The sequence below is a fragment of the Diceros bicornis genome, chromosome 28 (genome assembly GCF_020826845.1).
Source record: "Diceros bicornis minor isolate mBicDic1 chromosome 28, mDicBic1.mat.cur, whole genome shotgun sequence".
Classification (NCBI taxonomy): domain Eukaryota; kingdom Metazoa; phylum Chordata; class Mammalia; order Perissodactyla; family Rhinocerotidae; genus Diceros; species Diceros bicornis.
In genome coordinates, this window is record NC_080767.1 from 39,717,934 (window position 1) to 39,744,602 (window position 26,669).

The following is a 26,669-nucleotide window of genomic DNA, read 5'->3' on the forward strand; positions in this document are numbered from 1 at the left end:
CCAGCCTAGGAAGGTGCAGATAATTCCTCGCTCCTCCCAACCCCACCCCTGCCCCCAGAAGAGCACGTCTGTACAGAGGAAAGGCACATGCATCTTCCTCCTGACACATCAACAGTGACAACTACTCAAAGGAAGTGGGAAAGGAGGCAGCTTATTATAATTCTCTTAAAGACAAAGCATTTGGCCAAGTACCCAGCCTATCTCTGATTACACTAAGCAGAGAGGGGCAACTGTCACCCATGGTTTGGGTTTTCTTGACTTTGAGAAGCATCCCTTCCAAGCCAGGCGTAACTCCTACACATGTCGTCCCTGCTCCTCAGGGAGACCAGAAGGTGGAGAAGATCAAACTACAGGAGAAGTGGTCATTTCCAAGTAAAGGACTCCACTTCCTGAAATTTTTGTTCAGGAGTCTGGCATTCAAACTTATGTTACCACAATTTTTACCACCTGAATCTCTAGCTAAAAGATGCAAAAAATGAGAGAAAAAAGGGGCAACTGCTTCTGGAAACTGACAACAATTAAACGCTGGTTATTAACAATGACTGGGTCAGAAAATGCAAAAGGAGAACAAACGCATACTTGGCTCAGTTTCCAACTAGTTTTCTGCCATAAAGGCAAAACCCAGCTGCTTTGTTAATTATTCATGAGGTGGGTTCTGCAATGGCATAAAAGGAAGGCAAGTCAGTAGTGGGGAATCTGCATATGCAGATTGAAATGCAAAAGATAGTATCAACTTATTGGTGTAGTGGCTGTCCCCTTGTTGTGAATTCAACACTTTCACCGTGGCAATTATGTATATATTCCCCTCTAACCTCCAGAACTCACAATCTTAAGTAATAGGACAGAAAAGAATAGTGGAGAGCTTTATGTCTGATGTGGGGTGACTGAGATCTGCTAGAGGTAGTTTGCTCCCAGGCCAGCATCAATCTAGTGTGGAAATCAATTAGCAGATTAAAAAATGATATATTTATTCCTTCTTGGTACACAAACATTCGGGAGGGGCCCCATTCCAATATTCTTTAAAAAGAAGACAAGTAACTCTGTTTGTTTCTTGGTAGTAACAAGTTCAATGGTGATGATGACAGAAAACACAAAACCACATCCCCTATGGATTACTTACTGTAACTTTTACTCCGATGACAGAGACACTTTGAAATAGCTGAAGTCTCACTAGAATATCTAAAACACCTCTGACACCAAAATCGAAGATGATGGTGTGGCCTTCTTTTCATTGCAACTTTGTTATTAACCCTGCATTTCTGCAGCACAACCCCTAGCTATGGATCACACAGCCAGCTGAGTTTGCCTGACTTTCAACAAATGACCAAACTCTGTAAACCTACACTGTGACAAATGTTCTCTCCTTCCTGAGAGACGTGTTCCAGTACTTCTCTAAAGGCAGGTTCTTAGGAAAACTCTTAGGAGTTGTTGAATTCACTTTAGGGAAATGCTAGGACAGGATATTACTGGAAACGAGGTGAGAAGGAAACACACTAATCATATATCAGTGGTTACGGGGCAACTACTGGGACTTCATCTTTCATCTTGTGTAGTTCTGATTTGTTCAGTGTTGTGGTAACAACCAAGAACTGCTTTCATAACATGCTAAGGTATATAATAGGTACTCAAAACTATTTGCTGACTAGCCCATTTGTGTCATCTATTTCCTGATGACCACAATTGCCCTGTAACCAGTCTCCCAGCTTTCACTCTTGCCCTCGTCTATTCTCAATCAGTAGCCCAGTGATCTTTCCAGACCTCTGTCAGACCACACCGCATCTCTGCTCCACGCCCTCCAATGGCTCCCATTTCACTCAGGGTAACCCAAAGTCCTCCGAAAGCCTCCAAGTCCTGCCTCTGCTGAATCCCCCTCCTTCCAGCCACACTGCCCCCCTTGAGTTCCTCTGCACCTCTGTTCACTGCCTGGAATGCCCTTCTGTCAGAGCCACAGGGCTGACCCCTCTTTGGGTTTTTGCTCATATGTCACCTTCACAACAGGGCTCACTCTGACCCTCTATTTAAAATGTATTCTGCCCTGTCACCCTCTTCATCTCCCTTACCTGATTTATTTTTTTATAGTCTTTATCACCTTTTAATAGACTATCTGATTTATGTCTAATTTTATTCATTATGTTTGTCACACTCATCGTCTGCTCCCCCACTAGAATGTCATAAAGGTGAGGATTTTTGTCTGTTTTGATCCCTGATATCAGGGATCCCTTGAGACATATCAGGGATCAAAACAGAATAGTGCCCAGTTCAATAAATATTTGTTAAATGAATGGTTTAAGAAAAACTTCAATTTATAAAAAGAAGAAAAGAAAGAATGTTATAGTGTTCATATATTGGTAAGCCAGCCTGGCATTCTTCTCAAAATAGCAGGTAACTATTAAAAAGAATGGTGGCTCCCCCAACACGGAATAAGACTCATTAGCACACGAGACAGTCACAAGCCAAGACACACAACCTTCCTCTATGAAAGACATTTGGCTATCCTAAAGCTCCCTTCCCCCATGCTCTGTTCAGTGCTCAAAGTGAACTGCTGAGTCCACACCTAATGCTTGGTGATCCCAGGAGCCAATTTATCCTATAAAAGACCTGAATATTAAATTAATACCTAATCTTTTGTAAATTTCCTAGGAATTGGGTTCATGATCTACGGCCCTTCCTCAGCACTTTCTCTCTTTCTCATTTTTCTCTGCACTTTCAAACAGGAACTGCTTAGGTCTAATATTTCCAGCCCTTACCTTCATCTCTAATTTCAATCTCTAAAACTATTTCTCTTGACATGTCATCTCTATTCTATCCAGTTTTCAAAGAAAGAGAAAAACAGATCCCTAAGATCCAAGTTGCTGGGTCAAAGCTCTATTCCAGATGTAAGCCAAGATAAAGCCTCATTTGTGCAAAACACAGGGAAGGATGAAATTAACATTTAATATCACTTTAAAGCCTTCCGTGCCTGCTTCCGAACTCTGCAGAATTAGGGAGATTGAAAGCTTTTGCTGGTGAGCAGAGATGCCTGGTTGGCCTCTCAACTGGCTGGGGGTGTGCGGTGGAGGTGGGAAGGATGCTCCGCTGGGCTATCCAGCCACAATCACCTAAGAAATTGACCGACCTTTCTTTGCCCAGGAGACCCTCCTCTCACTGGAGTGCACATAATCTTCAAATACCGTCTGCAAGACTGTGGCTCGCTCTCGAATTTCCTGGGGGCCAATGGCACGGGATTTCTGGGAGGGTGACGGAAGGATTAAAGAAGAGACAGTCAGAGTCAGGAATAATGAAGCAGTTTATAATAGATTTAATAACAGTAAAATCACACAGTAACCACCTAGGGGCCAACAAGGGTAATCCTTTCAATATTACTCGGGAAAAAAAAGAGAGCTATAAAGATGTGCAAGTCAAGCAAAGATGAAGATGGCTTCGTGAGGAGCAGATCAGGTCCATTCATTTATTCACTTATTTACTTACTTTTCTTCACTCACGTTCAAAATGAGAGACCACTGGAGACACTGGAATTTTCCAAGTACAACTCAGGCATTTAAAACATCACTGAACATAAGCAGTTTTCAAATGAATCTTGTGTCACCCACTTAGGCCTTAAATCTTCTCCCTTCCCCTATACTCATCGATGGAACACTGGCAATTCCTCTAAGAGCATCCCACAGTGACCTGCCTAAAATGCAGCCTATCCTTGAATTTCAGAGTATGCTTCCTCATTCCTCGGGAGGTTCAGACTTTCGCGTTTCTAATTCATTCGTTCAGCCCAGAGCCACTGTGCTGAGTTTCCAGGAAGCTATTAAGGAGTGGGCTGTTCCAGCAAACCACATTCAAAGCAGACTGCATGGATCTTTGCAGCAAAGCGTCCCTCTGTAAGAAGTAATATCTGTACGCACTGAAAGATCCTACAGATGGAAAATATTAATAAAATAAAAAAATTATTTTCTTTCTATCCTTTAACAATCCCAGAGAAAAGATTCCCTTTCTTTATATCCCCCTAAAACCCAGTAGTTTTTGTTTGTTATATCTGAAAACAGACATGAATGCTTTCTAATGAATGCAAAACTGAGATCCAAAAGAACACAGATTCTCCAACCCAATTTGGCTAATGTGCCTCCCCAAAGACAGATTCTTTGAATAATGCTATTAAGTCTCTACCCCACCCCTACCTCCCCACGTGGGTGACCAGGAAAAAGCCAGTGTGAGACCCAGTTCAGGTTTCTTTCAACCCCGTAGAGGACAGGGTGCACGCGCCTGTGTATGGCTGACCGTGCCTAACCTGGACTCCTGAGTCTCTTACACTTTTAAAGCTGCCAGAGGAAGAACAAAGAGGAGAGAAGAAAAAGCCTCATTCTCTGGATCGACATTTATCTCTGTATTAATAGAGACTTAACCACCTGAAAATGTTTTTAGTTTAGTCAAATCATTCCTGCTACCTGTTTGGTTGATGACAGTCTAGCCGATTTCACAGTACATGGTCCCCCTAAGGGTTTTATCCACTCAAATGTCAAGAGAAAAGTCACTCAGGAGCTGTGTTACGGTAGTGGGCATTTGCTATTGTCATTAACAAGGATTTCTTTTCTACCCTCTTAACTGATGTAAAATGCAAACTTTTTTTTGCTGCCCTCCTTTCGTTAAGCCACCTCAGCAGCACAACTGTCACCTTCCTTGCGTTTTTTCTAATATGAATGTGAAATTAGCGAGGATGCCCTTTCCCCCGGCGGACAGAATCCTCTGTTATTAAAAAGTAAAGCACTTTAATAATGAAAACTTTTTCCTCTTTTTCCTGTGTTTTAACTGTTTAAAATTAATGAGAAGGGCAGAATGGTTGTCAAAGCGATATTGAAAGCCGGGCAGCCAGGACCGAATGAGCACAAAAATCCCTCTAGAGTGTTAAATAAACAGAGCTCCAGCCCTCTCGAATCCCTCTGTTGGTTATTGTATACATTCTGTAACAGCTCTCAGAATAGATCTGAGAGCCAGGGAGGCAGAGAGGTTTCAGAATTCCAATAAAGGCCTCAAATTAAAGACAGCCTGGTGTGAATTCCGGGAGAAAATTAAAGAGACCTCAAGCTTAAGTGACAGGTGACTTGCTTCTGTGTCACAACTGTCAGGGGATTTAGTGATAATATGGCAATATATTACAAAGGGCTTTTCTTATTCCCCCCTTTAGGTTTCAAAATGAGGCATCTTTTCTTCCCAACCAAAAAAAAAAAAGAAATTATATACACATATATATAATGTGAGTGTGTATACAAGTGAAATATGTAGAAAAAAGGCAATAAAACCAGGTTCACACATTTGAAATGATGAAGTCAGTTTTAGTAAAATATAAGAAAACGAATGGCAGAAAACCTAATATACTTAGGAAAAAGCAAGTCTTAGCCCTCCACCCCCACTTTCAGAAATACTTTATTTTAAAATTGCCCCTCTTGAGAATGAGCGAGGTATTTCCCAGTTGTCTTCTGGAGAGGACAGTCTAAATTTAAACTGAAGACAGAGAGGGCAGAGTTATGCAGCACCATCTCAGCCCCAGACAGGTGAAATGCTCCCATAATTGAGAGTGGGTCAAAGCCCAGAGGGCACATGAACATCCCCCAGGACTGGCTCTCCCACCCTCAAAGATGCACAGCTTCAGTACTGGGTAATGAAGCTAACCTGCAACTAGTGGACCACGGGGAGTTTAGAAAAATATCTTTCCAACAGTCTATATGCACTCAATACCCCTTTGTCCGTGAGACCCCACTGATCTCAGAGAGAACAGATGATCAAAAAGTACTAAGCAAAGGGCTTCCCATCCATCTTATTTTATTATCTCATGACACCAGTAGTAGATTTTTGTTAGGATAAGTTTACAGGTGTATTTCATAGGACGAAAAAACTTGCAGGAAAAGCATGTTTGGGGGTGTGTATACTTTGAAGATGAAAATTTCACACTCATCAAGAAGCAACAGATGAGTATTAGATAACTAGGCTGGATCGTTTTGTTGTAAAAAGTTTTTGGTGGTAGCAGTGGTAGGGGAGGGTGGATTTTTTTTTTTTTTTAAAGCATGTGTCTTGATATTACTAACTTTTAAGGTATTTTTAAGCTAAATGCAAGGATTTTGTTTTACTCATTTTATTGCCAAGCTGACTTTTACCCCCACAGTCCCTAGAACCTTCTGAGTGCTTCCGAGTAAAGTTGAAAGATCAAATTTATTCTCTTTGTAGGTGGATGAACATTCACACACCAGACATAGCTATATATATTTTATATACCTAAATATGAAATATACATTTTACAGGTGCTTCACTCGTTTCTTTCTGTTCACAGAAGCCCAAAAAGGTATGTGTCAAAGGGACATTTACAATGGACTTCAACTATGCTGGGTGAGGAGGGGCATTATGACGTGGTGTCTGGCTCTATGTGCAAAAGGTTCGTCTCCTGAGTCCACCTTTATGTGCCCAGCCTGGTTTGTCTGCTAGGGAACTGCCCAAAGCGAGAACAGCAATTAAGACACACTGTGTTTCTTAAAAAAACAGAGTAAAAAGTTGTATCCAGTATCGACTTTATTCTTTTTACTATTCACACGGATCACACACATAAAACACTCTCTCAGGCTGCCTATCTATGTGATAGGTAGTAATGTAGTCAATTTAGTTTAGTTTTTCTTTGTCCTTTGAATTAAAGTTAAATTTGCTCAAACAAATCAGGCTTTTATCGACAAGACACCTAGAATCTAGTCTGATTAATTTAGTTTTCTAAGTCAACCAGTTATTTTAGCGTTAGTGAAAGCCCAATCCTGCTTAGCATTTTTTCTTTTTAAAAACAAAGATCACCAAACCTTAAAAATATCAAAACATTCTATTCATTCCTATCCATCAAGGAAGGAGCTCAAGACTGAAACACACTTACATCCCAGAAGTGTGCAGAGCGCTTTATGCCTTGTTCTAGTTCAACCTCACAGCAACCCTACAAGATGGGTACTCTTGTTCTCCTCATTTTACAGATGGGAAAACCAAGGCAGGGAGAAGATAATCTGCCCAAGGTTGCAGAACCACCAGCTGTGACGCAAGGACTCAAACCCCAGTCTGTCTGCTTCTGGGCCCGGCTCTTACAATGACCCACGACCTTACAACGGCTCCTCCGGTCTCAGCAACTCTGCAAGGCTGGTCTCAAGCCAAGGAAAAGGCTTAAGGAGAACTGATGCTGCAAGGCCACAGAAGGGCAGATGTTGAAAAAACGGCTGTGGCTTGTTCCTGAAAGACTCAACCTGCAGAGGGAACTGCAGCTGCTCTGCCCCTCTGGGGGAATGTCCTTCAGGAGGGCTCTGCGCCCTTCCACAGCTTCCCTGGAGATGTGCAGATGCACACGACAATCAGCTCCCTGGAGAGAACTGATCTGTGTCAGGGGATAAACAGTGACACTGAAGCCCGTCCCGGAAACAGTGTAAGTAAAGGCTAGACTTGATCAAACCTTCACTATCTCATTTTGTAATTCTACTGCTTTCTCTTATTTCTGGAGAGCATCAGACAGATGCTAATGTTCCACTTATTGTGATACAGCAAAAAAGGACACTGGGCTCCGTGTCACTGAGTCTGGGCTCTAAGGCCACATCTGCTACTAACTGATGACAACAATAATAATAGTAAAATACCCTTCAGTATCTGTGTTTCAGGTTATTTTTTACTCAATCCTCCAGTCTCTTTATGAGAAGAGTACCATCACTATCTCAAGTTTACACATGAAGAAAATGGGGCTTAGGTAGGTCCAGTACTTGCCTAAAGCCACACAACTGAGAACTGAGATTAGGAATCTGACTACCCACTACTCCCAATCCTGCCCTTAACCACTCTGCTCCACTGCCTCCTCAGCCAGCTCCGCAGGTACCCCTGCTTACCCCACACAGCTGTCCCGGGACAAAAATGAAGTATCTGTGGGAAGGTTAAAAAAAAAAAAAAAAAAACCCTAACTAGAATTTGTAATAGTTCCAGAAGAACAGAAGTGTGCCAAGACCAATGAGTGTCTGCTGGGTTACTGGTCAGTCACCTCGACAACAAACTGTTAATATGGGATGGTCCAAAGTCTAGTGTGGCCGGGATGTTTTATAATGAAATGAGGCTTAAATCACTTGCTGATCGATTGAGTCTTTAATCTCTTTTCCTGTTCACAGGGATCTTTGTTTGGTGCCATTACTGACCAAATTTCACCTCTGAAAATGGCTAACATTACCTAATTTAAAAAGCAACTTTCGGATGGCAACTAGACTTTTGGTGGTAAACACGATGCAGTCTATACAGAAGTCAAAACACAATGATGTACACCTGAAATTCATAGAAGCTTATAAACCAATGTTACCTCAGTAAAAAAATAATACTAAATTTTTTTTTAAAAAAGCAATTTTGTTTCATTTTCTTGGTTTAGCGAATACTAATGGCAGCATACTGGTATATGGTGACGTACATGTGCTTTGAGGTTAGACTGCCTGCCTTCACACCCCAGGAGGACTCACAATTATGTGTGCCCTTGTGAACGTGCCTTCAGCTCTCCAAGCCTCAGTTTCCTCATCTATAAAGCGGGACAACAACATCTACCTTACAGGGTTGCTGGAAGGATTAAATGGGACCGAGCATGTAAAGAGCTTAGTGTAGTTCCGGGTCCAGAACACACGCTGAGGTAACAGATGCTGTGACTATTTCCTCTCCTTTTCTTAGATAAATTTCCTTAGGTGCTCTCTGGTACAAGAGAACTTAAGTGAAAGTCACTCAAATTGAGTCCCTGCCTCAGGCAGAATATCGATCCAAATAAAGACACACACTATCACATAAAAGAAACTCCTAAGCTTGATCTATTTGGCTCTGATTTCCCGGTCCATCCTCAGGCATAAGAAAACAAATGTAAAATATTCAAATAATTAATATTTCATAAACAAAATTACATACAGCAACATTACACACACACACACACAAGTATATGTGATATATTAAGTAATGTGTCGAAGCGTGTGGGGGAATGACTGCTTAGCAGGCGAAAGCCTCAGAAAAGAAGCAGGAAGAGATGTTCAGGGCTGTCTGCATCTGCTCAGGATCTCCATATGGAACTGCATGGATAATAAAAATTTTTCTTCTTAATGATCTCAACTTTACTCTTCGTCTGTGTATAGCACACACATTAAAAAATGGATGAACTAAGTGTGTCTGAAAGGAGACACAGAGATATTTATTTTTTCCATGCTGTCTTGGGTGGACGGGTCTAGTCAGTTGTCCTTGCTGATAATCTGGAGAGGGACCACCAGGGTTGAGTGTGTAACACTGCCTCCAAACTCATTCTGGCCTAGAGTGAGACCTCCTTTCTGGGAAGCCTGCTGCTGCCTGGCAGACTTCCAGAATGGACTGTAGCCCATTAACCGGATGAGACCAGCAAATACATCCAGAAGCAAAGAGAGAAAAAACATAATCAAGATTCAGCCTCATCTAATGTTCATGATCCTTAAAATATACATTTTGTTCGACAGAGAAAATAACTATCCATACACAAAATCTCTGCTACCCCAAATCAAGAAATGAGTCACGTCTGTTAGCAGCAAGCACAATAAATAATAAAACTCACCTGGTTTCCCCGTCTCCCTTTAAAACAATCATCCCTTGTCAGAACAGACAAAATATCTTCCATCTTAATCTCAGAAACACTGTAAAAGGAAGGGCATATCAAGGTAAACTCTTTATTCTTTCAAAAACATCCAGAATCTTGATGCATAAAACTGGCCTATTCTCAAGCTAATTAGACATAAAGTAGAAGCTATACTTTCACAGGGAAGGGAATATTTCCCTAAACCTTTAGGAATTTGGAAGGAAACTTCTATGATATTACAGGGACACATGGGGTAACATTCCCAACAATTTCCTTCCTCCCTGATGTATTTTTAAATACCCTACACTTAGAATTTCCTTTATAGGGATCATGTCATTATTTCTTAATATCTCGAATACTAAATAAGTAGGCCTGCTTAGTGATATAGCACCTTGATTGAGCAGATGATGAAATAGAAAACATTTCAGATAGTTCCTTTGTTTTATACTTAAAAAAAAAAAAAAGGGGGCCGGCCCGGTGGCGCAAGCAGTTGGGTGCGCGCGCTCCGCTGCGGCGGCCCGGGGTTCGCTGGTTCGGATCCCGGGCGCGCACCGACGCACTGCTTGGTAAGCCGTGCTGTGGCGGCGTCCCATATAAAGTGGAGGAAGATAGGCACCGATGTTAGCCCAGGGCCGTCTTCCTCAGCAAAAAAGGAGGAGGATTGGCGGATGTTAGCTCAGGGCTGATCTCCTCACAAAAAAAAAAAAAAAAAAAAAAAAAAGGATGGCTAAAGATCCTTAACCGTTGAGGTCAACACCTCAGTGAAGATTAACAAGTGACCCGCACCTCCCGTCCACAGCACCAGACTCTGTTCTCATCTGTCCTAAAGGATCTTCACCAACCTTGTCTCTTAATTATTAAGGGGTGAGAACCAAGTGATCTCTGATGAATCTAGAGCTATGTGCAAATGGCTGGAACCAGAATTCGGGCTTCACTCATGAACAGAAGCCATCAGGAGCTAGAACAAAACAGTCCACCCTGCCTAGCAGTGGAGTCTGGAAAGCCCACGCTTCACCCACTATTCTGTAAGGCCACAGCATCTGAATATGGGAAGTGCATGCAGAATCATGTACTAGAGACTAAGAAGGAATACAAGCTGCTGAAAATATACTTCCCAGGGAGAAGGGGAAAGGCAAGGAGGAGTTCTGGAGGAGAAAAACAGATCATAAAGAGATAAATGATTTTCTTGTATGTTTTGTGTGCTTTTTTTTTAAATATAACAGCAAATTAAAACACGAATGGCAACCTCTTATGTGGGAGAAGACAATCCTCCCCCTTTCCCCTAAAGGTTACTCTGACAAAGCTATGAATGAAAATGTCACGTCTCTGACAGCGATTTACCTGAAATGTGTCACCACTTCCCTGAACACCCCCAGCCCCCACCTCTCAACGCTCTTTCTCTGCTGCCAGCTCACAGCCTTATGGATATGTGAAATCTTTTCACAGCGGCAAGAGTCAACTGGAGAAGGCACAGTACGTACTGAAGGGGCAGGAATCAGGGGGAAAACGCTCATGATTTCATGGAAAATCTATTTTCATATGAGAGACAAATGTTATGGCTACTGAATTTGCCTCTTATTTATGCCTGGAAACCCGAAGGAAGGTGAAAACATAGCCCAGTCCTATCTTTTTCTTTGTGTATCTGACTTGCTTCTATTCATCACTTTTTTTCTTGAGGAAAAAAAAACGGAGAAACACAAAAGTAAAAGAAACATAAGAATTTGGGGTCAAATCTTGAAGCAGGGAGAAAGAAAAAAAGAATAAGGTCATTCACAGTCAGGGATACACAGAACTAAATATGCCACAGAAAGGCAGTTTCTCAAGTGCATGGGAGCGTGGACATTCCAGCCAGGGCTCGGCTCGTACGCTGTGTGTGTGTCCACATGACAATGGTGGGGGACCATTCACCCTAAGTGAACAGGAGTTGAGAATGAACTGGAGTGATTTACAGTTTAAAAGGGACTTCCTCCTATTCTAAGAAATGCTTCTGATGAACAAAGCAAATCTACTCTGCTTATTTATGGTTCTATCAACAGACCTGAATTACCCCACCTTACTAGGAAAAAAGAGATAAATAAATAAATTCAGGGAACTGTCTTATGCCTGATCTAAGAAATACATGTTTTGATGAAGCATTTACATTTTAATAAACCAATGATGACTTTCATGAGAAACACATTTAAAGGAGAAACAAAAAAAAGTTAAGAAGTTGGCAAACACAAAGTCAAAAAAGGAGGTAGAAACAAAGTTCTGAGCATTTAGACAAAGGCAGCATCAGCCCGGGCACCTGTCTGCTGCCCTGGGTGCTAAATTAAATTGTCAGGGTGAGCTCCCCAGTGCTCAGTGCACGAAGGCAGGCGGCAATTTGCTGTGATGGCCCTTGCTGCCCAGAGCCTCAGCCTGCCTTCCTGAATCCTCCCTGTAATTCATCAGCCATCCCTTTAGCCTGCTGCCCGCCTCTCAGGTTCTTAGGTACAAGACATACACACACTTCTTCCTCCTCCTCCTTTTTCAGTATTTAGGAGTGTACCTTGTGGATTCCAAAAATGTTCAAGTCTGCTTCTTTCCACTGCATGCTTTGCAACTAGTTCTTATTAAGTTTTTTTGTATTAGGTCAAAGAAACAGTCCATGTGTAGACATCCAACATACAGCCCTTCCTCAAACAGAACTCAGGAAGTATAACGCACGGCTGTAACATAACGACAGAGATTCTGATATTGATTTAGGTCGACCACATCTAGCCCACGACACTCAGTGGTGCAGGCACGGGCACTTCAACAGGGGAATTTTCAGGGCAGAGACCAGCGAGGCTGGACTCCTACAGGACTCTCCCCCTTAAATGAATGTTTTTACACCACCCGGTATATTCTCTCCACAGAAGATCCTGCTCTCTTCCTCTGTGTATCTTCCTGTCTTTAATCTCCTGAACTTCCTCTCTGAGTCCAAGCCCGTGGCAGCACTGCGCTGTCTCCTGAAGGTGAACATTACGTTGATTTTCCCATGAAGCCGGCTGGCACACTATTTTTCCAGATGAGATCATCACAGAGGATGAGTATATTTTTATATCTTTAAAATGCATTTGGCTCAGTAATAATTCATGTTGGTATTATTATATTCCCTTTTCAATTTTAGGTTTACATTTGAACCTTTCATAGCAATCAATTCAAATGAGTTTATCACAGAAAAATTACAGAGCAGAGAGAGGCAGAGGCACCTATGCTGATAACTTGAGCATTGGACGATTATCACTGCCTTCATAACCGTTGGTACTCATTTTCTGAGGAGGAGAGCATGTCAAAGTGAACGAGCATGGGAGAACATCCAGAGAGCAGCTGACACGAAGGACGGGAGAAATGTGAATTTGCAGGTCTAGAGTGGAAGGTGGAAAAGACACTGTGGAGCAAGAGACAGGCTGCTAAGGTACAGTGACTATATTTCCTCTTGTGGATGACAACACACAATTCTGAAAACGCTTTCCATAGGTATACAAATTCCTGTGACACAGGTATAAAGCTATCGTCCTGTGATGGGCTCCCAGCCTGTGAGAACGGGGTGAGGGAAGACAGGAGAATGGGTTACGTCGACAGGTTTTCATCTCAACCCCCCAGTATTTCTGGAGCACAACTGCCAGGTCGGGTGCCGCCCTAGACACTGAAAGGGCTGCAAAGAGAAGGACCAGCCAGCCTCCAGCCGCGGGGAACTTAAGATTCCAGCTGGAGATCAGGCTGTTGGTGAAAAGTGATTGATTGCTCGATTGACATGAGATTTCTCTCACAAGTAAGATAAAATACATATATCTTCCCAAAGAAAAATTACTCTTTCAACTGACAACTTACATTAAGATGAGACACATTAAATAAAAGGAAAACCCAAACCATCTTTATTTTGGCCCATTTGAAATTATTACCAGATTCATCAGGAGTGGGTCCCTGGCCTCCCTCAACACTGAAGGATGTAAGGCACATTTTCAGAGTAAGCCACAGTCTATAAATGTTCCTACTAGCAACCTTCAGAGTGTTGCAAAGTCTGACTGGGTGAGACAGAGAGCTCTGTAGGGTAGGAAACATGGCAGGTACTGGTCAGGACAGCCACACACAGCTCTCCAAGTGGGTGGCCTGCACTTAGTCCTGTGGTCCTCCAGACCAGGTCCCCATGCCATCTGCCTGGACATTTCAGTTCAGATTAGAATGCAACGATTTTCCTAACTCTGTACTTTAGGGAAAGAAATTCTCATAGTTTTATTGGCTGCTTTACATAAAATATAGGGCTGGGCAAAGAAAGCACCAAGAAACGAGACCCTCACATTCAGCCACAGAGCTGAGTTGTGCGCCAGTGTCACAGCGTCAGTCAGCAGCCATCGTTGCTTCCATGCATGCCGTGTATCATGTCCCACCATCTTGGTCATATATACGACTGTTCCCGTGCCTCTAAAAACATTTCATGCACCATTGTGCTATGTCTGAGCAGAAGAAATTCTTGAAATTAGATCAGAGTGAAACCTGCATGCCTTTAGAAACCCATTACTCGAACTTGTTGTTTCAGGTGCCAGAGTTTTATGGAAAACATGACAAATTCATTTCTGTGGCCCAGGTGAGTTCTTTCCGCTTTCATTATAATTACTCCTGGCCAGGTGGAGCCACTGCTTTCTCTATTTGCTTTCTTTGTCTTTCCTGAGTGAGATCAGGGTCTGACGGAAGCCCCTGACTATGCTTCCATGCTGTTAAGTCCTGCCAAGTCTGTGATTCAGGGCTGGAACTGGGGCCTCTACACGGGAGAACATGAGGGGCTGCCATTCGACTGGGCACAAATAAGATGGCGACTGGACAGTCTTGGCTGCAAGTGTATGGTGCATATTTCAACTGCCTCTAAATGATTTCTTCCCCAGGTTTATCTTCCTGGGAGAGGGGGAGTTGCGTGATGAGAACAAAGTAGTATTTTTTTCAAAGACAAATCAACTTTAAAGGTACAACATGTTAACTGCAAGAAATAAAAACTGTGAATAAAAAAGATCTTCAAGCAGCTGGCTGTGAGGGTTGTGCACACTTATGTTACAGTAAGAGATGAAACACAGACCTCGGTCTTAAAGGAAAATGAAGCGCAACAGATCGTTCTATGACTTAGTCTGGCAACGCCGAGAAAACTGTCATGTGCTGATGGTATTAAGGGTTCAGTTTTTGCCACCGGCTATTCTGGGATTCATTAGGGATCACAAGGGTTAATGGCTCTTCGTCAGCTTACAAGGCCCATCCACTATAAAAAGCGACAGAAAGTTAATTAGGTGAGATCAGCCGAAACCTCGTTCAGGTTTCTGACTCACTTGATTTTGTGAGAAGCCAACGAGTTGACATATTCTGCCTCCGAAGGAGCCAAAATGAGCAGGCTGCTCCCATGGCAGCCAATCCGGGCGGTTCTCCCAATCCGGTGGATGTATTCAGCAGGTGAAGACGGAGCGTTGTACTAAAAAGGGTAACAAAAATGAAGGGATTCACAGATCAAGGGACTGCCATTAATTGGAAGTGCAATACCCCTCACCTGCCTCCAGGTATCCCTGGAATTAAATCCTGGTGCTATGGTTACCCTAACACAATCACAAGGAGAAGTCACTCAACCCTGAAACTCCTGGCTTCATTGGAAACAACAAGGCTCTGACACGCAAACGTGAACAGTGGCCAAGTTTCAGATAAACGAGATGTCTTCTCATCCCAATATCTCCTTTTTAATTTTACTTCTCCACAGGTCTCTTCATTTTCCTATTTGCATCTTTTCACTGTGGTGACTGTGCAAGGTGAAAACGTAGGTGGGGGGGTAAACTTCTGCAGGATGACCACACGACCTTGGCCTACTTCCTTGGTAGACAAAGCAGTGGGGATGAGGCCACAGAAGATACTGGAGAGGCCAAGGAGGAAGGGGCCGATTACTCTGACCACAGAGTTCAGCTCTGATGCTGGGCCACCAGGAGCTGGTCACCACTACCTTCCACTCCGTCCCAATGGAGTGGAGTTGCAGGGCAGTTGAGAGGCATTCCCATTGCACAGGGACGTGCTTCTGCTCCCACGGACAGCATTCCTGACTTGGGGAAATGGGCAGACTCAAAAACTCAGCAGAATGGATTATCACAGCATTGGATGTTCTGTATGGCAATAACTTCGTCATCATTAAAACTAACTGACCATATTTTCATTCTTTTTTTTCTTTGCTGCGACATGAATCAAAGATCAGAGGGCCAAGATGAATATATTATATTCCATATATATATATATATATATATATATGGAATACATATATACGGAGGCCAGGCATATTCAACTAATCAATATTTACAATATAAGAAGGCTCTATGATCAATTTTGTGTGTCTGGCCCCCTACACATTAAAATTATCCTTGCCTTCTTATCTTTAATTTGCTCTGTGGCCAGCAGGAAAGAAGACACAATGACTCTAGTCGCAAAGTGATCATCTTCAGTAAGCAGATCAGATTTACTAGCCAGTGACAGGCAAGCAATTCCACTAAAATGTGAATAAACCATGACTCACGTAAACAGGGCACGTGTCCCCTGACCCCCACACAGAAGGGCTTAAAAATATCATTCTGCAGACTAATGAAAAGAAAAAACAAAACTAAAACCACTAGACTCTAGTGCTAACACCTGTACCCTCTGGCAAGGCGTCTAAGGATCGAGGTATGTGTAAGATGCTGTCAGGGACTTAATTGCCCCCTGCAGGTCAATGTACACGGACACGGCTCTCGGGACAGCTGAGCCATCTCCTTCTGGACACAATGAGGCCTCCCAAGGGCCCAGGTAATTCTCGTTATTTTCAGATGCTGAAACTTTGTGTGTGACATGCATTAGCCTGGGAGCAGGGGAGCCCACTCCCTCCTTCCCTTGACTGCACAATCGGGCTGTTTTGCTACAGCCGTTAGGCAGCCTGGGTTAAGGAAAGTTATCAGGAGAGTTGTGCAGATAAGGCTAGTTGCTGCCTGGTTACCAGGGCAACATCCAAGAGGGTAATAATAATTATCCTACTTAAAGCCAATGCATCTACACATGATCATATATTCCTGCCTCAAGCTCACACCTTAACAATTAAAAAATTACCTGAACAATCCACTTGACTTGAGGGAGATCTAAGCCCCGAGCTGCAACATCCTTCAAAACAGAAAAAAATATGGCTTAGGACCGAGTTTCTGAACCTTTTTTGGGTCACAGATCCATTTGACAATCTAATGCAAACTATGAGGGCTCACCCCCACAAATGTGCAGGCATGTGCGCACATATGCCCATTTACATACAACTTCAGGAACGCACTGAAGTCCATCTGTGGTTAAAAATTCTGATTTGGGGTTAAGTTCTACAGAACCCATTGGTGAGGCAGTCACAACCCACTTCACTAAAAGAACATAACCTGCAGGTTAGCACAAGAACTTAAACAAGTCATTATCAGTTGTGTCATGTAAGAATTCTGAAAACTTCTAGCATGTTTTACTACTTTTCCATTTTATCTGAAAAACCACTCTATGGTGAATGCATTCATCCCATACCTATCAGCAATGCCTAACAACAACATGGCTTCAAGTCGTGCTTCTGGAAGACCACCCCAAGGTATTCCCTTGGGGAGGTGAGTTGCAAAGTATTTACTGAGGATTTTGCTTATTAGCCTCAGAGAGCAGTAAGGATCAAGTAATGCCCCACCTCTTCTGACAGCTAAGTCAGAACGTAGGCACTTAACCAGACAGAGGAAAACCATAAAAGCAACAGAGATATATTTTTTTCTTTTCAGCTGGTCGCCACCTAAAGAGCAGAGACTCTGCTGTCTGGTTTCCAGTCATTCTGGCAGAAAGACTAGAAAATGGGAATCTTGCAGTCTTTATCTATAAATTTACACTTGGCATTCATCTTCAAGTGTAACAGTCATAATAAGAATATCCCCAGTCAACATTTACTGAGCAGTTACTATACACCAGACATTGTGTGGAGCATTTTACCTGCATTATTTTGAGTGATCTTCAAAACAACTATTACTCCCATTTGACAGAGAGGAAACCAAAGTTCAGAGAGATTAAGTAATTTATCCAGGGACACACAGCTAAGAAGCAGAGGCAGCCCTCAAATCGAGGTCTGCTTTACTTTTCCAAGACCATATTATATTACACTGCTCCACCATCAAAAAAAGATGCCATGTCCCTCATATGTGCTAGTGGGAAAGCAAAACAGCACAAACCCCTATGGCAGGGAATTTGGAATATCCAGCAAAATTACATACACACTTGCCTTTTGACCTAGAGCAATCTCACTTCTAGAAATCCATCTCAAAGATACAATGGCAAAAGTACAAAATAATAAATGTACAAGGCTATTCATTTCAGCACTATTTGTAATCGCGGGTCTGATAAAAACCCCATGTCTAGCAGGAGACGGGTTGAATAAAATATGGCAATACCTACCCCATATAATAGAGTATTAAACAGCTACAAAAAAAAAAGGAATGAAGACTCCCACGTACTGATATGGAAAATCTCTAGGATTTATTTTGAATGTATATAGTATGCTTTTGTGTAAGAAATGGGGGAAATACAAATATATTTGCTCATATTTCAAAAAGAAACAATGGAGGGAAAAACCCAAAAGCTCACAGAAATAGTTACCTATAGGGGCAGGAAGAGAACAGGGTGAAGGGACAAGGAGGGAAGCCAGACTTCCGTTCGAGGACCTTTATCATTTTGACTCTGAGACCATGTTTGACATAATTAAAAAGTAAGCCAATCAGCTGTCCAGCAGTAGGAAGGACAGAGTATCACCTAGGGCAGGTTCTTGCCAAAACAAAAACAAAACCCTAACCTGAATCTAAACAAGTGTCTAGACCTAACTGCTTGTGTAGAGGAAATGTGGGGGAGAGAGGAACAAGTTCAACCCCACTAAGAAGACACAATGAGCCAAATCTGGAACGTGGGGTATTTCAAAGGACAAATGGTCTGGTTTCTTCCACCAAAAAATTCAAGGAGGGCAAGAGGCCAGCCCCGTGGCCTTCGGGGCGCTCTGCTTCAGCGGCCCAGGTTCAGATCCTGGGCGTGGACCTGTGCCACTCGTCAGCTATGCTGTGGCGGCAACTCACATACAAAGTAGAGGAAGATGGGCACAGATGTTAGCTCAGTGCTAATCTTCCTCAGCCAAAAAAAAAGAGAGAGCAACAAAAACACACATTAAATTGACAGATAAATGGACAGATAGATCAATAGATAAACTGAGAACCACTACCTGGAAGGAGGTTCACCAAATCTGTCCACTGTGGTTATCTCTAGGTAGAGGAAGTGGGGTGATTTTTACTTTTCTCTTTGCATGTTCCTGTGTTGTTGCTTTGTTTTTTATTTAACAATGGATGCATATTATTCCCAAATTTTTATTTAGAAAAATTTAAACCTATAGAAAAGTTGGAAGAATGGTACAGTGAGCATCTGTATATCCTTCATCTAGATTCAGCAATTGCTGATCTTTGGCACATCTGCTTTCTCTTTTTCTCTCTATACACAAACGTTTTTCTGAACCATCTGAAAGTAAGTTGCAAATGTCATGACGTTTTACCCTTAAATACTTTAGCATGCATCCCTAAGTAAAAGGACATTCTTTTATATAATCACAACACCATTATCATACCTAAGAAATTAAATATTGAGAGAGTGACATCAGCATCATGGCACAGTGAGCTTCCCCCACTGAACTCTCCCCCTCTAAGACGAAAAGGATATTCATATTCCAACAGAAGCTATTCACACAACACAGGAGACGCCTGAGGCACCCAGGCAGGCGTACACCCGAGGACTGAGGTGCTGGAATCTCCAGAGTAAGTGGAAGGAGGTAGTAAGAGGAGCTCCCTTCCTTCCCCAAGGACTGCGACCCAGAGACTGAGACCATGCGGCTCTCAGAGGAGGGGGAGGGGCGGCTCGCCAAGACCCCTCACAGCCCGAGGGCATCTGCCTACGAAGGGAGCGGAACTGTTGCAAGGGTAGTTTCAACAAGCTAGCCCCTTAGGAGAGCAGAGAACGACAGCGAGGTGAGAAACCTCTGAGATCGGGAAGGCGAAAGTAAGCGCAGCTCCCCTACCCGGACTGCCCAAGTGGCGCTTCAGCACAGTGGCACTTCAGCTCGGCCCCGTCCCCAGAGGCAGCAGCCCAGGGGCCCAGCCCGACCAGCAGTGGGTCGAGCCTGCACCCCTGCACCAGAGGCAGTGGCAGCTTAGTCCCCACCACGCCACAGACCCAGCTGCTCTAGCTGGACCAAGCCACGGCCCCAGCTTCCCCGGCTCCACTGTGCCACGGCCCCAGCTCTTTTGGCTGGAACGTGCCCTACCCCCAGCTCCTTCAGCTTGACCGCCCCCCCTCCCCTGGCTCCAGCTGCTTCGGCTTGGTCTGTGCGCAGGCTACAGCTGACTTGGCGCCAGCAACTTCAGCCCATCGCACTCCAGTTCCAGCTTCTTCTGCCCAGCACACTCCAGTTCCGGCTTCCTCGGCCCAGGGCACTCCAGTTCCAGCTTCTTCCACCCAGCGGCGCTCCAGCTCCTCCTTCTTCGGCTCAGCACGTTCCAGTTCCAGCGTCTTTTGCCCAGTGCTCTCCAGTTCCAGCTTCTTTGGCCCAGCGGCACTTCAGCTGCAGCTGCTTCAACCCACCCGCACCTGAGCCCCAGCTGCTTTGGCCTAGCTGCGCTCCAGCTCCAGCTGTTTCCACACTTCCCCTCCAGCAGCGTCCACTCAGCCACACTGCAGATCACCCAGGGGCCGAAGAGAGTGCCCACGGATTGAGGCAGGCCAGAATACACAGCCCTTGACCCCCAGCGAGCGGCAGCAAGAGGAAACTGTGACCATATATTTTCACTATGAGGAAAGGTAAGCCAACACCAACAGGCACCACGCAAAAATATATTAAATCTCCAGACCAAAAGGAAAATGAGAAGCACCCAGAAGTCAACCCGAGAAAGCACAGAAATGTATAACCTTAATGACAGAGAATTCAAAAGAGCCATCATAAAAAAGCTTAATGAAATACAAGAAAACACAGACAGACAATTCAGTGAAATCAGGAGTTTCTTCACAAAAGAGACTGAAACCATAAAAAAAAAACAATCAGAAATCTTAGAGATGAAAAACACAACAGAGGAGATAAAGAAAAATCTGGAAGCCTTAAGCACCAGAGCTGATAATATGGAGGAAATAATTAGCAGTATTGAGGAAAGCAATGCAGAAGTGCTCCAGATGGAGGAGGAGAGAGAACTAAGACTAAAAAGAAATGAAGAAACTCTCCAAGAAATATCTGACTCAATTAGGAAATCCAACATAAGGATTATAGGTATTCCAGAGGGAGAAGAGAGGGAAAAAGGAGCAGAGAACTTGTTCAAAGAAATAATATCTGAGAAATTCCCAAATCTGGGGAAGGAGGTGGAAATACCAGTGAATGATATCAATAGATCTCCTAAATATATCAATACAAAAAGACCCTCTCCAAAGCATATAGTAGTAAAGCTGGCAAAAGTCAATGACAAAGAAAAAATATTAACGGCAGCTAGACAAAAAAAAAAATAACATACAAAGGATTTCCTATCAGGCTCTCAGCCAATTTCTCGACAGAAACTTTACAGGCTAGGAGAGAGTGGAATGATATATTCAAAATTCTGAAGGACAAAAACTTGCAGCCAAGAATACTCTATCCAGCAAAAATATCCTTCAGATATGATGCAGAAATAATAACTATCCCAGATAAACAAAAGCTAAGGGAGTTCATTGCCACAAGACCCCCACTACAAGAAGTGCTCAAGAAGGCCCTCATCCCTGAGGAAAAAAAGAGAAAGGGGATTCAAAGTTTTGAACGAGGAGGAAAATAGGTCGACAAAACCAGAAAAATTGCAGTCCTCTATCAAAACGGATTAGCAAACACTTAAGTATAAAACCAAAGATCAAGGGAAGGTAAGCACCAAGCATAAATATAACCTCATCACGTTAAACACAAACTCACAACAAAGGAAGGAATAAGATGTGACAACAATAACATACAAGGGGAAGAGGAAAGGGATCGAATCGACTTAGTCTAAGGGAATAAGAGGCCATCAAAAAATGGACTATCACATCCACAAGTTTTTTTATACAAACCTCCTGGTAACCACTAACCAAATAATCACAACAGAATCACATACGATAAAGAAAGAGAAAACTAAGAGAACTCCCATAGAATTAGCACACTGCATTGGTAGTCCGAAACACATGGGGCGAGAAACAAAAGAAATGCAAAAGAACCTGAAAAAGAGTGATAAAATAACAACAAGCCCCCATGTATCAATAATTACCCTAAATGTAAATGGACTGCACTCTTCAATCAAAAGACACAGAGTGGTGGGATGGATTAAAAAACAAGACCCAACAATACGCTGCCTCCAGGAAACTCATCTCAGCTCTAAAGACAAACACAGGCTCAGAGTGAAAGGACGGAAGACAACACTCCAAGCTAATGGCAAACAAAAGAAAGCAGGTGTTGCCATACTTATATCAGACAAAGTTGACTTCAAGATAAAACAGGTAATGAGAGACAAAGAGGGGCATTATATAATGATAAAAGGGACACTCTACCAAGAGGGCATATCACTTTTAAATATATATGTGCCCAATACACGAGCACCAAGGTACATAAAGCAACTATTAACAAACCTAAAAGGATATATTAACAACAGCACAATAATAGTAGGGGATCTTAACAACCCACTCTCATCAATGGACAGATCATCCAGACAGAAAATATATAAGGAAATAATGGACCTAAACAAAAAACTAGATGAGATGGACTTAACAGATATATACAGAGCATTCCATCCAAACACAGCAGATTACACTTTCTTCTCAAGCGCGCATAGAACATTCTCAAGAATAGACCATATTTTGGGAAACAAGGCATGCTTATATAAATTTAAGAAGATTGAAATCATAACAAGCATCTTTTCAGACAATAATGCCATGAAGTTAGAAATCAACTACAAGGAAAAAACCGGGAAAGTGACAAAGCTGTGGAGACTCAACAACATGCTACGAAACCACCAATGGATCATTGATGAAATTAAAGGAGAAATCAAAGCATATTTGGAGACAAATGAAAATGAAAATACACCGTACCAACTCATATGGGATGCAGCAAAAGCGATCCTGAGAGGGAAACTCATAGCAATACAGGCCCACCTTAACAAACAAGAAAAAGCCCAAATAAGCAACCTCAAACTACGCCTAACAGAATTAGAAAAAGAGGATCAAACAAAGCCTAAAGTCAGCAGAAGGAGGGAAATAATAAAAATTAGAGCAGAAATAAAAGAAATTGAAATTAAGAAAACAGTAGAAAGGATCAATGAAACAAAAAACTGGTTCTTTGAGAGGATAAACAAAATTGACAAACCCTTAGCCAGACTCACCAAGAAAAAGAGAGAGAAGGCTCAAATAAACAAAATTAGAAATGAAAAAGGAGAAAGTACAACAGATACCACAGAAATACAAAAGATTATAAGAGAATACTATGAAAAACTATATTCCAACAAATTGGACAATCTAGAAGAAATGGGTAAATTCCTAGGCTCATACAACCTTCCAAAACTGAATCAAGAAGAAATAGAGAACCTGAATAGACCAATCATAAGTAAAGAGATTGAAACAGTAATCAAAAACTTCCCAAAAAATAAAAGTCCAGGACCAGATGGCTTCTCTGGAGAATTTTACCAAACATTCAAAGAAGACTTAATACCTATCCTTCTCAAACTATTCCAAAAAATAGAGGAAGCTGGAACACTTCCCAACACATTCTACGAGGCCAACATCACCCTGATACCAAAGCCAGGCAAAGACAATACTAAGAAGGAAAACTACAGACCAATATCCCTGATGAACATAGATGCAAAAATCCTCAACAAAATATTGGCAAACCGAATACAGCAATACATTAAAAAGATCATACACCATGATCAAGTGGGATTTATACCAGGGACGCAGGGATGGTTCAACACCCACAAATCAATCAATGTGATACACCACATTAACAAAACGAGGAACAAAACCACATGATCATCTCAATAGATGCAGAGAAGGCTTTTGACAAGATCCAACATCCACTTATGATAAAAACTCTCAACAAAATGGGTATAGAAGGAAAGTACCTTAACATAATAATGGCCAGATATGACAAACCCACAGCCAACATCATACTCAATGGGGAAAAACTGAAAGCCATCCCTCTGAAAACAGGGAAAAGACAAGGGTGCCCACTCTCGCCACTCTTATTCAACACAGTACTGGAGGTTCTGGCCAGAGCAATTAGGCAAGAAAAAGGAATAAAAGGAATCCAAATAGGCAACGAAGAAGTGAAACTCTCACTGTTTGCAGATGACATGATCTTATATATAGAAAACCCTAAAGAATCCATTGGAAAACTATTAGAAATAATCAACAACTACAGCCAAGTAGCAGGGTACAAAATCAACTTACAGAAATCAGTTGCATTTCTATATACCAACAATGAACTAACAGAAAGAGACCTCAAGAAGACAATCCCATTTACAATTGCAACAAAAAGAATAAAATATCTAGGAGTAAATTTAACCAAGGAAGTGAAAGACCAATACAATGAAAACTATAAGACATTATTGAGCGAAATCAATGATGACATAAAGAAATGGAAAAATATTCCATGCACGTTGATTGGAAGAATAAACATAGTTAAAATGTCCATACCACCTAAAGCACTCTACAGATTCAATGCAACCCCAATCAGAATCCCAAGGACATTCTTCACAGAAATAGAACAAAGGATACTAACATTCATATGGGGCAACAAAAGACCCCGTATAGCTAAAGCAATCCTGAAAAAGAAGAACAAGGCTGGAGGCATCATAATCCCTGACTTCAAAACATACTACATAGTAATTAAAACAGCATGGCACTGGTACAAAAACAGACATACAGATCAATGGAACAGAATTGAAAGTCCAGAAATAAAACCTCATATCTATGGGCAGCTAATCTTTGACAAAGGAGCTAAGGACATACAGTGGAGAATGGAAAGTCTCTTCAATAAATGGTGCTGGGAAAACTGGACAGCCACGTGCAAAAGATTGAAAGTAGACCACCTTCTTTCGCCATACACAAAAATTAACTCAAAATGGATCAAAGACCTGAAGGTGAGACCTGCAACTATAAAACTCCTGGAGGAAATACAGGTAGTACACTACTTGCCATCAGCCATAAAGGGATCTTCTTGAATTCCATGTCTACTCAGACAAGGGAAACAAAAGAAAAAATAAACAAATGGGACTTCATCAAATTAAAGAGCTTCTACAAGGCAAATGAAACCAGGATCAAAATGAATAGGGAACCCCCCAGCTGGGAAAAAATATTTGCAAACCGTATGTCTGACAAGGGATTAATCTCCATAATATATAAAGAACTCACACAACTGAATAACAAAAAAACAAACAACCCAATCAAAAAATGGGCAGAGGAAATGAACAGACACTTCTCCAGAGAAGATATACAGATGGCCAATAGGCACATGAAAAGATGCTCAACATCACTAGTCATCAGGGAAATGCAAATCAATACCGCACTAAGATATCACCTTACACCCGTTAGAATGGCTATAATCACCAAGACAAAAAGCAACAAATGCTGGAGAGGCTGTGGAGAAATGGGAACCCTAATCCACTGCTGGTGGGAATGCAAACTGGTGCAGCCTCTATGGAAAACAGTATGGAGATTCCTCAAAAAATTAAAAATAGAAACACCTTATGATCCAGCTATCCCACTACTGGGTATCTACCCAACAAACCTGAAATCAACAATCCAAAGAGGCTTATGCACCCCTATGTTCATCGCAGCATTATTCACTATAGCCAAGACATGGAAGCAACCCACGTGTCCCTCGACTGATGAATGGATAAAGAAGATGTGGTACATATATACCATGGAATACTACTCAGCCATAAAGACAGACAAAACCGTCCCATTTGCAACAACATGGATGGACCTGGAGAGTATTATGCTAAGTGAAATAAGCCAGAAAGAGAAAGACAAACAGGGCATGATTTCACTCATATGTGGAAGATAAACCAACACATGCACAGATAGAACTGTCTGGTGGTTACCAGGGGCTAGAGGGGTGGGTGGTGGACACAAGGGGTGGAGGGATGCACTTATATGGTGACTGATAAACAATAATGTACAACAAAAATTTCACAATAAAAAAAAATTTAATATTAAATAACCTTATTTTCTAATGATCAGTCCATTTTCAAATTTCCCCAACTGTACTGAAGATAACTTTTATAGTTGTTATTCTGTCCCAATCCAGGATTGAATCATAGATCATGCATCCTATTTTTATTATATTCCTCTAGACTTCCTTAATCTAGAATGGTATCCCTGCCCTTTATTGACTTATTTAGTTTTTCGATTAACTTTCAATGTTGAAGAGTCCAGGTGTCTTGAGGAACACCCCAGAATCTGGATTTGTCTGTTTCCTCATGGTAAGACTAAGGTGAAGTATTCTGGCAGAAAGACACCAGGGTGGTGTATACTTGTGAGTGTTATGATACAGGGAGATGCACTAGGGCAGTATGTCCATAGCATCCTGGTGATGCTATGTTCAATCACTGGAGTGAGTGCCGTCCACCAGCTCTCTCCATCGTATAGGTACCTTTCTTCTTTGTAACTAATAAGTAAACTGGGGAGCGAAACTTTGAGACTGTTTCCCAAAACCTTTTGCCCAATAGTTGTAGCATCTATTGATGCTGCTTGTCCCTATCAGTTCTTACCCTGACGGCTGCAAAATGATGACTTTGTATGTCTATCATTCGTTACTTCCATTTGATCGCTGGCATTCTTCTGTAAAGGACAGCTCTCCTCCCTCTCTCCTCACTTTTAAGTATCACTAAGGATTTATATGTATAAAGTGTTTTTGAAAAATAATCTTATGCAAAGTTTCTGCAAGAAGTAGGTTAAAACAATCATTTCCTATCCCCCAGGATTAGAGGCAGGACCCAAGGAAGATATG

General features: G+C 42.1%; 1 protein-coding gene across 2 annotated transcripts in view; it reads right to left on the bottom strand.

Moving 5' to 3' along the window:
* DDX31 (DEAD-box helicase 31) overlaps positions 1-26,669 on the bottom strand; it is a 78,370-nt gene that overhangs the window by 20,902 nt on the left and 30,799 nt on the right. Inside the window, exons 15-18 of one of the 2 annotated variants that reach the window (XM_058524364.1) lie at positions 16,706-16,756; positions 14,926-15,065; positions 9,587-9,665; positions 3,116-3,227 (exon numbers count right to left, since the gene is read on the bottom strand). In XM_058524364.1, coding sequence (XP_058380347.1) covers positions 3,116-3,227; positions 9,587-9,665; positions 14,926-15,065; positions 16,706-16,756 — 382 coding nt within the window. Of the gene's footprint in view, positions 1-3,115; positions 3,228-3,275; positions 3,903-9,586; positions 9,666-14,925; positions 15,066-16,705; positions 16,757-26,669 lie in introns of those variants that run through there. The other variant, XM_058524366.1, reaches the window with a different exon arrangement.